The sequence below is a fragment of the Trichomycterus rosablanca genome, chromosome 12, assembly GCF_030014385.1.
Source record: "Trichomycterus rosablanca isolate fTriRos1 chromosome 12, fTriRos1.hap1, whole genome shotgun sequence".
Lineage (NCBI taxonomy): Eukaryota > Metazoa > Chordata > Actinopteri > Siluriformes > Trichomycteridae > Trichomycterus > Trichomycterus rosablanca.
In genome coordinates this window covers 21216522-21231172 of record NC_085999.1, presented here as the reverse complement: position 1 = coordinate 21231172, position 14651 = coordinate 21216522, and the positions used below count along the sequence as shown (strand labels likewise).

The 14651-nt window shown below is 37.8% G+C and overlaps 1 protein-coding gene across 1 annotated transcript in view; it reads right to left on the bottom strand.

Annotated features, from left to right (window-relative positions):
• The window catches only part of mpc2b (mitochondrial pyruvate carrier 2b), a 28828-nt gene extending 15595 nt beyond the window's left edge, over positions 1-13233 (bottom strand). The window contains exons 1-2 of the mRNA XM_063005836.1: positions 13108-13233; positions 12899-13006 (exon numbers count right to left, since the gene is read on the bottom strand). Coding sequence (XP_062861906.1) covers positions 12899-12998 — 100 coding nt within the window. The 5' untranslated portion in view covers positions 12999-13006; positions 13108-13233. The remainder of the gene's footprint in view (positions 1-12898; positions 13007-13107) is intronic.
• Between the last annotated feature and the right edge of the window lie 1418 nt (positions 13234-14651).

The following is a 14651-nucleotide window of genomic DNA, read 5'->3' as shown; positions in this document are numbered from 1 at the left end:
AAATTGTGAAAGGGCAAATACTTTTTCACAGAACTGTATATCACACCTCCTTTTACTATTTAAGACCTGACTCGGTAAACACTGAATGAGCAAACAGGTAAAAAATAAAAATAAACTTGTTTTTCACTATTTGAACAAATAAGTGATGATAAGACTTGTGTAGCTCCTTTCAAAATTATGTTAACACTACATTTACAGGATTGTCTCAACCTATTATGTTCAACACACAAAAACGGAAGCCCGGACACACATTTCGTGGGGAATAGATTCATTAGTGTTAACATAATTTTGACCCGGTATTAATATTTAGTATTAGTATTTAGTATTAGTATTAATATTTTCCAACACTACATATATTTGCAGCAGACATACATGTATATCAATATAAATTTAACTAACTTTTGCTTGTAACAGACTGGCAACGCCTGGTCCACCTAAGCTCAAGAACATATACAAATAAATAAATGTGTTGCTGTGGCAGCTAGATGTTAAAATCAAGTTTGAATCAATAATCTTCACTCATACTCTGTCCCACCTGAGTAGAAAATAATAATTGTAAATATAAAAGGAACATCCTTAATATACTATTTATGCCTGGTCAATTTCAATGTCCCTCCCACTGGATTTGTTAACATCCATTCCCTTTTTTAGAACTTGATCACCAGCTACATAATTTATTTCATTTATTTATTGTTTTACCACCATTTTATCCTGGGTATTAAACACACTGAACTAGTATTTTTTAAATTACTTAGCCATCTAAACTCAAATAAACAAAAATGTTTTGATTAAATCAGGGTTAAAACAAGGGGTCAATTTTCTTTAATATATATTTTATCTGGTCAGATAAAACAATTGACATCATGTTATGAAAAAAAATGGCTTGTGCGTATGATCACAAAACAGCATATCAACAATGAAGTATGAAGGACGGCGCATCATGATATGGGGCTACATTTAAGCGAACAGTATTAACCCTGTAACTAGAAACGTTATTTATTCAAGGTCTATAAACATTTTTTTCTTCCTATTCCAGGATCAAAAATATTCAATCCCACTCACCTCAAAAGGTACTATAGTGAAAGGTATGGAATTGAATGAAAATGTACAACAAGGAGTCTCATTAAACAGAGAAATAATATTCCTTGACAGATACATGCAATTTTTATAAAGTTGACATAATTTTGGGTTTAAATGACAAACTTGACAAACCTTCTTGTGTTTCTTGGTCAAGAGTGGCATGCATGAATTAAATAACTGTGACATGACAGTATTAACTAAATATCCTGCTATTGTAAAGTTTTAAATAAATTATTTCCTTTGTTCATTTGCTATAACATTACCAGATGAAGACTTAAGGTAAAGTAAACCTTAGAGGGAAACTACAGGGGTTGGACAAAATAACTGAAACACCTGTCATTTTAGTGAGGGAGGTTTCATGGCTAAATTGGACCAGTCTGGTGGCCAATCTTCATTAATTGCACATTGCACCAGTAAGAACAGAGTGTGAAGGTTCAATTAGCAGGGTAAGAGCACAGTTTTGCTCAAAATATTGCAATGCACACAACATTATGGGTGACATACCAGAGTTCAAAAGAGGACAAATTGTTGGTGCACGTCTTGCTGGCGCATCTGTGACCAAGACAGCAAGTGTTTGTGATGTATCAAGAGCCACGGTATCCAGGGTAATGTCAGCATACCACCAAGAAGGACAAACCACATCCAACAGGATTAACTGTGGACGCAAGAGGAAGCTGTCTGAAAGGGATGTTCGGGTGCTAACCCGGATTGTATCCAAAAAACATAAAACCACGGCTGCCCAAATCACGGGAGAATTAAATGTGCACCTCGACTCTCCTGTTTCCACCAGAACTGTCCGTCGGGAGCTCCACAGGGTCGATATACACGGCCGGGCTGCTATAGCCAAACCTTTGGTCACTCGTGCCAATGCCAAACGTCGGTTTCAATGGTGCAAGGAGCGCAAATCTTGGGCTGTGGACAATGTGAAACATGTATTGTTCTCTGATGAGTCCACCTTTACTGTTTTCCCCACATCCGGGAGAGTTACGGTGTGGAGAAGCCCCAAAGAAGCGTACCACCCAGACTGTTGCATGCCCAGAGTGAAGCATGGGGGTGGATCAGTGATGGTTTGGGCTGCCATATCATGGCATTCCCTTGGCCCAATACTTGTGCTAGATGGGCGCGTCACTGCCAAGGACTACTGAACCATTCTGGAGGACCATGTGCATCCAATGGCGGTGCCGTGTATCAGGATGACAATGCACCAATACACACAGCAAGACTGGTGAAAGATTGGTTTGATGAACATGAAAGTGAAGTTGAACATCTCCCATGGCCTGCACAGTCACCAGATCTAAATATTATTGAGCCACTTTGGGGTGTTTTGGAGAAGCGAGTCAGGAAACGTTTTCCTCCACCAGCATCACGTAGTGACCTGGCCACTATCCTGCAAGAAGAATGGCTTAAAATCCCTCTGACCACTGTGCAGGACTTGTATATGTCATTTCCAAGACGAATTGACGCTGTATTGGCCGCAAAAGGAGGCCCTACACCATACTAATAAATTATTGTGGTCTAAAACCAGGTGTTTCAGTTATTTTGTCCAACCCCTGTACATATTTGCAAATGTGAATGATATGTAAATAAAATTAAAACACAGTAGCCACTAAGAAACTTTAGAGCCACTTTAATAAAACAGGGTAAAAGTACAAGCCTCAATGTTGAATCAGTTCATCTGGACACAAGTTTGGTGTAGAGATACGTTTCGTTCTGGTTGCTGAGGCAGTGGAGGTGATCCGTAGGAAACTACAAGGCGACCCCAACCTGAGCAAGAGAACCACCCTTACCACTGACCAGGTGTGCTCACTCCTAAAACTGTGTCTTCAGTCCACCTACTTCAAGTACAGGGGACAATTCTATAAACAGAAACATGGGTGTGCTTTGGGGTCCCTAGTCTCACTTAGTCTTATTGTTGCAAACCTGTACATGGACGACATGGAAAAGAAGGCACTAAGGTCCTACTGAGGGACACCAGCCAGTCATTGGTTCAGATATTTGGGGGACATTTGAAAGTAGATGTGTATGGCAAACCGACACATACAGACCATTACTTAAGATTTGACTACCATCATCTACTGGAGCACAAACTAGGAATCATCATGACGCTGCACCACCGAGTGAACAGCATTCCCACTGACACTACGGCCAAGGAAAAAGAGAAATCTCATATTAAGAAGGCTCTGGGTAAAGGCGGTTACCCAACTGGGCACTCATCAAACCCGGAAAAATGCCCAAACACTGCTCCAGCGGATCTAAGGGAGAGGGAAGCCAACAGCAATCTAAGCGCAAACCAGTGGTGATTCTGTATGTGGCAAGAGTAGCATAACAATTGCGGCACATATTTCCAAACACCACTTGTCAGTTGCTTTCAAACCCCAAAACATGCAACGCCAGAAACTAGTTCACCCTAAGGATCAGATCCCCTGACACAAAGTAGTGTATGCTGATAGGTACCGGGAAAAATGCCGGGAACTGTACATCGGGGAAACTAAACAGCCACTGCCGAAACGGATGGCACAACATAGAAGATCGACCTCTTCTGACCAGGACTCTGCGGTTTACACTTATCTGCAAACCTAGCCACTCATTTAATGATAAAGATGTGCAGATCCTTTACACGCTGTTGTGAAGTTGTAAACTAGGAAAAGCAAAGAAATAATTTTTTTTTAACATTATTTCCTTAGTGGGACCAGTAAAGAGATAAAGACGTGCATTTTCCTCAACACCATAAATCTTTCCTCTGCCAGTGTAATACAGAAGTTAGCTGAAGAAATATTTGTTGGCAGGTGAGTTTTTGAAAATTATGGACATGTCTTAAAAATTTATTCCAACAACATTTAGTGAAACATTATATCTGTGGTTTGAATGTAATCAAAACTGTTAGCTAGATATCTTCACTTAAAGATATCTTTACTTAACAATCTTAATGCTTATTATAACAAATAAAAACTATGATGCTGTGGCTTTACTTTGTTAATCATTCTTAACTTACATCAGTGTGTTTCGTGAGGTTGGATAGGGAGTTCTGTTTGGCTTCACCACTGATCTAACTTACAAGCGCAGATTCGCCACTCCTGCTTGCAGTTTGTCACACATCTTACAGCATTTCGCTACCAAATTTCTTGTTGTTTTATTTTGTAGTAACAAGTAACGAATTTTCATGTGGCAAATGCATTGGAGTAAAAGTACTGTACACATTTTCTATAGAAAATGTAGTGGAGTAAAAGTAGCTGAAATTTTTCACTCAAAGTACAGATACTCCAAAAAATACAGTACTGTAACAAATTATTATTACTTCGTTACTTTACACCACTGTTTAAGGTTGGGGTATTCACTACCAGTACAGACTGAAGAGTCACTTGGATGGGAGACGAAACTTGTCTCCACACCAAACTTGATGAACTAATTCAGCTTTGTGAATTTGTGTACCTGGATTACTGAACGTGCATCAAGAAAAAAATGCAATGTTCCTTACATTTACTTTTATTCCATTGCAGACAGTATGAACTCAAGATCATGTTTTGTCTGGTCAACTTCCTTTTATTTGTTAATATACATTCAATCCTGAATTTTAGGCCTGTACCACATTCTAAAAAAGTTGGAACAGAAAAGCACTTTGCAATATTGCAATTTCTTCTCATAACACATCAAAAACATTTTGGCATCAGGAATACCAAGCGATGAAGTGTTTCAGCTGTTCACATTCTACCTGCAGTTAAATCTGCACTCTACCTAGGAAGTGTGGCGGTGCATTAGTGGAGAGAACTTATTAGCAGTAATAATTAAGAGAGGTTTAGTGTTCCTGTGTCATTCTTTTAATACATTACATCCAGTGGTGTATAAAGTACCGGAAGGCCATACTTGAGTAAAAGTACAAGTATCTTACCAGAAATTTACTTTGATAGAAGTAAGTCACCTTTTAGAATATTACTTGAGTAAAAGTATAAAAGTATCTGATGCTTAATGTACTTAAGTACCAAAAGTAATTTGATATTAAATGTACTTAAGTATTAAAAGTAGAAGTAAAAGTAAATGCTGTTAGTATAAATGGAAGCGGTCATTTTAAATATAAAGATTGTTCTTTTAAGCCTGTAAACCACCATAACAATTAACCTTTCTTCCTTTCATCTGAACATGATTTGTGCCAATTCATGATCATAATCAACTGTTGACATCACCTGTTTGATATCATGACATTATTTAGTTGTTTTTTTTAACTTATTACGAGCCCTAAATGTTCCTGTTCCAACATTTTTAGAATGTGAGTCGATGTAAATGTAAGATGCATCTATTTTATTTGCATTTTCTATACTGTCCCATTTTTTTATTTGGGTAGTATATTACAATAACAATAATAATTTTGGCATAATTGATCTAAAGCAAAACTCAAGAGTTTAACAACGTGTGGCACTTTTATCCCTTTAATGATCTGTTCAACCATTATTTTAAATAAAAATATTTGAGTAAAATAAGCTGTATTTAAATCATCTTTTTTGGGGCCGTATCTACTCACTGAATGGCATGTGTTAAACTAAAAAAATATTGGTATTCTTACTTTAAGAAAACACCATTTCTAACTTGAAGCCAACAGCTGAAAAATCATGAATAATAAGTTGGATAAGTTGAGTTCTTGTTGAGATGATTAAAGGGTTAAAGATGTGCTGCATGTTCCTCAGCACCATGAATCTCTCCTCTACTGGTCTAATACATAAGTTATCTGAGGAAATATTTGTCTGTAGGTGAGTTTTTAAAAATAATGGACGTGTCTTCATGAGTTTTGCAGTCAATGAATTCTAAACAAATGTAATGATTTATGAAACGTTTTATTTGTGGTTCGAATGTAATCGGTAAAAATGGTAGGTAGATATCTGAACAATGTTAATGCTAATAATATTAAAAAACGCTTACGCTACAGCTTTACTTTGTTATTCATTGTTAACTCACATCAGTGTGTTGGACGGGGAGCTTCTGAAATGTCCATATTTGCGGGTCTTTGGGTGAACGACGCACTTTTAGAAAACTCCGATAGCTTTTAGAGAACGTTTGCACATGCGCAGTAATGTGTTTAACCACCGTCTAACTCACAAGCGCAGATTCACCAAACCAGCGTGCAGTCCGTCACACATCTCACATCATTCAACTTTCATTCTGTAGTAACGAGTAACGAATTTACATACAGCGAATGTAACAGAGTAAAAGTACACAATTTCTTTAGAAAATGTAGTGGAGTAAAAGTGAAAGTTGCCGAAAATTTTTATACTCCAGTAAAGTACAAGTACTTCAAAAAACTACTTAAGTACTGTAACGAAGTATTATTACTTCGTTACTATACACCACTGATTACATCAACCTTTTTTTTTACGATTAGCATTTTAGACTCGGAAAAGCTGATTCTCAACAATTTTCTGAACTTGAGCTATAACAAAAGTGTAAAAGTAAAACAGGAGGGAAATCCAGCTAAACACAGATACATGTGGACGCTTTCAGAGTGGATTTGATGGTTATTCCACACTGATGCAGATTTGTCTCATATGTGCACTTTGATGACATTTTACCGCACCGCTCAAGCCAAAGCGCTGAACAAAGCGGCTGTTATTAATTTAAAATTAAATGAATACATTTTCAAAAAGCTAAACATGTCACGTTTAGGGCTGCACCTCACGACTATTTTTTATCAATTATCTAACAATTCTTTTTCGAATAATCAATTAAACAAAACCTGTTTATTGATTATTGTAAAGGGGTTTGTGTGTGTGCTCAAATAAAATAATGAAAAAACAGAATTAATCTTAATGTTTCAATATTTTCTTTAATCTTCTCTTAACACAATATGCACTTCTGCAAAAAATACCTGTGTTAAAAGGTCCCTTAATTGTAATGTCAAACATAAAGTCTCCCATAAAATTAAGGCAAGTAGCTTGTAAAATTCAAGTAAAGAAATATAGAATGCCTTTATTTGTCACATATACAGATGTACAGTACAATGAAATTCTTTCTTTGCATATCCCAGCTTGTGTGAAAGCTGGGGTCAGAGCACAGGGTCAGCCATTGTATGGCGCAGAGAGGGCTAAGTGCCTTGCTTAAGGGCCCAACAGTGGCTGGGATTTGAACTCTTAACCTTTCAGTTGATATCTCAAAGCCCTACCCATTAGGCTACCACTGTCCCTGTAGTACAATACATTTAACAACAACAACAATGTAAAGTCTTTCTTAAGATGAATACCACCAGTCCAAAATAAAATTGTTTTACAGTAAAAATTGGTGCAGTTTAAGTAATACTCTTGTTGTCTTAACAATCAACTAAAGGATGCTGTCAGACAGCTCAGCAGCCATCTGGGGTGTGCATGGACTAGGGTTTTTTTTTGTGGAAAAAGTCCCCCACACATCTTTGCTTGACCCTTAAAAAGAGATATATAAAGCATTTCTGAATTACAACGATAAAGGCATAATCACTACTGTGTTGTCAGACGTTTCATCAGAAAACCACTAGACCTCAAATTTAAATTGCTGTGGCAGCTTTTTTTTTACCACTGTATGTCACAGAACTCTTTACCTGAAATATAGAATCAATGTTCTACTTAAAACTACACTTAAAACTTAAAATAGTTATAACTGGGAATAAAACGATTTGTAATGTTAGTTTAAGCTATAATCTCCCTTTAACATGCCATTAGCGTAAACAGAAAAATATATAAATCGGGCGAATAACAATCTTACCTAACGCATGGTGCTACATTACGTTACCACAAGAGCAACGGTGCAGAAATCTTTTTTATTATTATTTATTATTTTATTCACTTTACTAACATGGAGCGATGAAGACGGTTAAAAATCAACTTTTTAGTGACTACTACTAACATAGCACTACTAACAGCACCTTAGCTACACATGTTAATATCCCTAATATATAACTCTAGGGTGGAGAAGTAAATGTAAAAAGAACTTACGGTCGTGTCTTGCTGCCGTCTTGAAAATGCGCTTCGGGATGTTTGCTCTTTAAGTGTCAGTGCATAGAAGTCAAACAGCTGTGATAAACCATCTCTATTTTGCGTTAAGAGAGCACCATATTGTTGGGTCTCTGTCAAAAACACTCCCACACTTTAGTTGCTCGTGTGCAAGTTTTTTTTAGCCGCCACCTCCCCAGAGAAAGCTGTGTTATCGGTGGGGGTGGCCATCTTTGCAACGCGTTGATGCACATTTTTGCAAATCTACGAATTTTCGCAAACGATTACACCGATGCGTCGCCCCACCCCTAGTAAGTTAAAGGAAAATGTCGAGTTTAAGGGTACAAATTTCTCCATGACGGACATCAAGTTTCAAAGAATTTGACTTTTGGGGACATCAAGTTACAAAGTACCACTAAACCTGTCTTTTTTGAGGATTCAGTTTTTGTTCCAAATCATGTTTACAATCCCCAGTTGACATCACCTAATTAAAATCACATCTTTATTTTGTTTTTCTTTTTACCTTATTACTAGCCCCAAATTGCCCCTGTCCCAACAATTTTTTGGAATGTGTTGCATGCCTAAAATGCAGGAATGGATGTATATTAACAAATGAAATAAAGTATGTTTTTTTTTTTACTGGGACTTTTTATATGTCTGTGGCTTATTCTACTGTCATAAGTACATAGAATATAAAAAATTACCATGTATATAAAGAAGGTCTTCAGTACTATAAGTAGAGATGGAACGATCGATCGGCTATAAATCGATATCGGCCGATTTTTAATGGATCCAGACTTTGAGCTACAAAGCACCAACCATCACATCACCATTCATCAACCATCGTACAGAAACCATCATGAAAGCTCTTCACGACCTAAAATAACATAATTAACGTTGTGCATCATACATAGCTCAGGATCATCTGCTCTGACTGACAGAAAACTTTTAGTTCCACAGACGGAACGAGTCTGACTCGGTTACAGATCTGTGGTAATAGCAGTTTAATTAAACTTTTTAACTTTTTAAATGAGCTTTTTAATGTAAGAGAGTCACATAAAATGTTCTTTAGTAGCTGGTGTTTATTTAAAACCACGACATTAATTAATAACAGTAAACACGGAGAGATAACTGAGAAAAGAAACTTACGCTTCGCATAAAATGAATCGACTCATGAATCACTTATATCGATACTGTGAACAGAGCGTCTCTCTTAAAGGCACACACACGTCAATGCTTCCGTCATCGGTTTATCTTCACTGTTCGTCCTATTTTTAAGGTTTTTTCTGTATAACATCTAACGTGCGTGTGTGCGTGGTCAGTTAGACTAATGAGATATGTCTCCCGTGGGTGAAAAATGAATTGCTTTAGTTTTAGAAGTAAAAAAAACTCGCAATGCCGCCACACCCCCTGGTCAGGCACTCGCGCCCCACAGGTTGAACACCCCCCCACACACACACACACCCCACCCCGGTTCGGCATCGGCTATCGGCCGATCGCTCTGAAAAGAAATCGGAGATCGAAATCGCCGTCAAAAACCCCGATCGGTACATCTCTAACTATAAGCTTTACTTGGCCCCAGAAAATGACAATATATTATGGAATCAGTACGTGTGAAACTATTGCAATAAATACAATTTTTATTGTTTATTTAATATTTAAGTATTGTACAATTACCCTTAGCTCTCCCTTTAACAAATTAAACGATGTTTGCAAACTCCACTGTACAACTTGACCACAGGTCTGTTGTAGAAAAGTGGACAACTTTATATATCTCCACTTCCAGTTCGCTAATAACATTGGTTTAACAACTGACCTGAAGTATTTTCGTAAGACGTACCTGGAATCCACTGTTTTAATTGTTGCTCTGAAAGCTTCTTTCTCGACTGACTATAGAGGAATATTATATGATTTGCTGCCTACTGAAGTCTACAGCTGTTGTATTAACTATGTTACGGTATGGCGGTATTTGAAAAATCCATACAGTATGAAGAATCAAAGACGGTATACCGAATGTACCGTCATACCACCAGCCCAATTCAAAGTTCTTGATTAGCAACTTTAAAGCGTTTAATGTAAATGGGTAGGCTAAGGAGGCTTGTTAACTAGCGCAGCACCTTTGTATAAACTGGCTCAGAGTTTTCAAAACTACTAAAGTATTGTCAGGTCTTGCGACATATATGTGCATAACCAGACCCCCTTTGACTAATATGCCTAGTGTGTTTATGGTCACAATTGGCTCATGGATCTCAAATGTTTTTTTGTATTTTTTTGTTTTGTTTTCGAAGGATCAATCAATTCCTGTGATTAAATAATAGCTTATGCAAATAAAAAACTGCACTTGCTCAGATTGGGACTACACTTTTTTTTATTATTATTAAAAAAAGTCACTATTATTCATTTATTAAATGTATTATTATTATTACTATTATGTATTATTATTATTATCTAGTCATATCCAGTTTTACATTGCTGCCTAAGAAGGGCCATAGACTGTCATGTGCCCCCTCTAACATGCACGCTGCCACTGACCCTTTCTTTTTACCAGTTAAAGACAGGGACTGCACAGGGCTCTAGACTAACGTTTTGCACTGGTTGCACTGGTGCGCCTAACTTTTTTTCTTAGGTGCACCAGCACAAAAGTTAGGTGCACCCAAATTTTCGACCGCATCGCATTTAACACCACAGTTTTACAGGTTCACTTTTTTTTTTTTTAAATCACTGTCCATACAGGCAATACTGACTTGTAAATAACTAACAATCTGGTCAACATGATGATCTGTTTGCTGCTGCCTGTCGCTGAAAGGCAGTGGGGAGAGGGGACACTTGGGCAGTGCATTTATTGCGGCATGTAATGTGTTTTATAGATGCATTGTGCTTTTTCAGCCTTTCAATTCGATAATACAGTTAATTATAGTAATGTAGACTAATTATAGCACACTTATAAAAATAATAATAGAGTAAATGTGTATGTATGTGTGTATATCTATTTATATGTGTGTGTATATTTAAAATTATATGTATATGTTTGTGTGTGTGTGTGTGTGTATGGGGCTCTAGAGTGTATCTTTTACACAGATTCCCAAAATCGCTTGCTGTGCACTCACTGCGTATTTTGACTACATGTATTGTAATATATTATAGTCTTTTAGTTATTTTTATATTTTACTTAACGAAAATATTGTCGTGTTTTTACTTCCTTTACTATCGCCGCACTTTACCGCTAGCATTAGCCCCTTGCTACTGTAGTGGGTCGGCTCACCTAGCCGCTGTCCGGTGGGGATGCTGCGGGTCTTTTGCTGTGCGGTGGTGGAGGTGTGGGAATAAACACACGACAGGGTAGAGTCACTTTAACTGTTTAGTCAGGACTTAAGTGAGCGTTACAACACTTTACACCGCCGAGCTCCAGAACCCGAACTTCCATTCTGGGGACATCCGGCGAGTCTCATATACAAAACTAAACTTACTGCAGAACGTCCGAACGCACATGTATAAACCTGGTGCTGCATTCTGATTGGCTAAGCTGAATGTCGCTCACATATCACCGCTACAATATTGTCCCGCCCTTCACTATCTCTGATTGGTTTAGACCATGATATTGGCCTAATGTGTGTCTTGTTTTGTTTTTCCCTCGGTCGCCTGGTCGCACCGGTGCGACCTGAGATTTTTTTTAGTTGCACCATTGAGAAATTAGGTCGCATGTGCGACCAAATTGGTCGCACTCTAGAGCCCTGCTGCATTATCGCATACAGAGAGCCATGCACTGCCATCTACAATTAAACACCCCTTGTGCGGGTGCCCCAACCATCCAGCAGAGGCATTAAAAGCAGCAGCGATGAATAGCCTCTACAGACACAGCCAATCGTTTGTCAGTGTAGGCAATCATTCAGTTGACAGCACAGCAGATTAAGTTTTAGAATAATTAGTTCTGCCCTTTGTGACAAAACGATTTGGAGGTGATGAGTTTCATGCAACTCATTATACCACCTTTACATTTGGTGAAAGTGTTACATCTTTTTATCTTTAACTAAGATCGAAATCTAAACCCCAGCTAGATAAACTGAACTTGAGGCTTTTGCGCCTGCTAAACACAGTGGCTAATCGCTCAGTGTCACCCATTCAGTTTTAGTTTTAATGTGACAGAAGCAGGACAGATTATGAAAAGCCGCTAATTATTATTTGTGTTTTCACCCTTGCTTAAGTATTTTAGTGAAATTTAAACCAAGTTTTCCTGGATTTTTCTTTATTTCCAAACTATGACTAAATAGTAAATTACTCACAGTAAAGTGTAGGGTTTTACCAGCCCTGGTAAAGGAGGACCACTGCCCTGCAAGTTTTTCATGCTCCTAACACACCTAGCCCAGTTCATGAAGGACTTGATAATTATCTCACAAACAATATCAGGCATGTATTTTATAGGTCAGTGGTTCCTTTGAACTAGAGTTGAGAAATCCTGTTGAAAGCCTGTGTGTTTGACTTTTACTTTTTGGTTTAAGTTAATTATCATACATATAATTAAAATAAAATACTGATTAAATTGTCTTTCTTGACTTTATACATTCTGACACATACCTCTAGACTAAGCACTCTCTACATAAACAGGACGACTGGACTAAGCTGGTTTTAAGGTTTAGTTTGCTAAAAATGAGACTACAATGTTGTGAGCTCCAAGGTCAACTGTACGCAAACTCGCTAATGCTTTACTTTCTAGAGTCTCATCATGCCACAACACAAACACTGCAGAATCTCATAATACTAATCACAGCTAGGCAGTCCGAGATCTGCTAAGTAAAAAAATAATGGTTTTGCTTAATGTGTAGAACCCATGAGCGGTACCAAAGTGCAAAAATCAGACCGTACTCGGTATGTGTTACCTGCGGGGTGGTTGTAGATGGGTCTGAGTTTAGCTGGGAGTAAGTGCTCGATCCGATCCAACATCCTGTGATAGGAAGCTCTCAGTCCTACCATAGCCATGGTCACTTCTACACAAACAACAAAATGTTGTTTAAAGCACAGCAGGACAAAATTATACCCGTCAGTCCCCCTAAAAACCGTTCAAAGCAAGCACGTCAAGAGTTAGTACCTTTTTGTCCTACTGTCGACCTTTCTATTAGTGTTTCCTTCCGGAAATGTGCAGACTGGCCTGGTTCGGCGAAGCCTTTCTTTCCTCACCCGTGTTGCGGCAAATTGTATAGTTCATAACCGCGTCTCTTCTTCTTCTTCTTCTGTGATTTTTATTGGCAGTTTGCATTCTCTGTGCATTACCGCCATCCACTGGACTGATGTGTGATCACTTTAGGACTTCATGTTAATAAAGAAACAATAAAATTTATAGTCTCCTTGTGATTTGAGTTTCTTTTAGGAATTTCATGACCGCTTTGCTTGTGGATTCTGTTTCTAGATTTAATAAGTTATTCAGTGTTAACGGTTTCTTTATTGCCTTCTTTAATTCTTCTCTTTCTTTGGAATAATATCTGCATATAAGTAATACATGTTTTACAGTTTCTACCTCATTACAGTATGGGCACATCCCAGTGTCGTGTTTTCCTAAAATGTATAGGCCGCTGTTTAAACCTGTGTGCCCTATTCTTAGTCTAGTAATCCATGTTTCCTCCTGCCGTGAGAATGAGATGTTTTTCCTATTTGTTACCTTTTGCTGGATATTATACAAGTGTCTCCCTTTTCCTTCTTTACTCCATTTTTCCTGCCATACTTTTTGAATACCTTCTTTAATTATTGTTTTAAATTCTAATTTACTTAGTGGGATCTGTACTTCTACCTGTTCTGATTGTGTTGCTTCTTTTGCCAGCTTATCTACCCTTTCATTTCCCTCAATACCTATGTGTGCTGGAATCCAGGTGAACTGTAACTGTACATTTTGTTGATTTATTATGTAAATCATCTGATGTGCTTCATCAACCAAATCTTGTCTACTTGTGGATTTACCGGTTTGTATGCTTGTTAGAGCGGACATTGAGTCTGAACAAATTACTGTTTTATGTGGTTTAGCTTCTTCTACCCAGTGTAGTGCTAATATAATGGCCATCATCTCTGCAGTGAATATTGAGATGTGATCTGTGGTTCTCTTTTTTATTGTTCTGTTGTATTTGGGTATGTAAACTGCCACGCCCGTTTTACCTGTTGGCTCTTTAGACGCATCTGTGAATATTTGTACTACTTCATTATATGTTTCATGACGGTACTGTTGAATGTTTTGATGACCTCTAGTCTTGATTATATTTTTTATTTCTAGGTTGACTGCCGGATATACGAAAAGCCACGGCGGGATTGTGCTCATGGTAACGGTTTTATTGCACTGTATATTTCTAATTCCCATATTCTCTGCTTCTTTATCACCATACCATCCGAAACTATTTTGCACCTTGTGCCCGTACTCCCAGCATTCTTTTAAAACTTGTTTTGTGGGATGTGAACTTTCATGTCCTTTCAAGTTAACCCAGTATGCAAGAGAGAGCTTTAGCCTCCTGAGACTTAACGGCATCTCTCCTGCTTCTATTTGTAATGATGGGATAGGGGAAGTTCGAAATGCTCCACAACACAGTCTGAGAGCTTTGGCCTGCACCCTATCTAGTTCAGCTATTGTGGATTTTGCTGCTGATTTATATA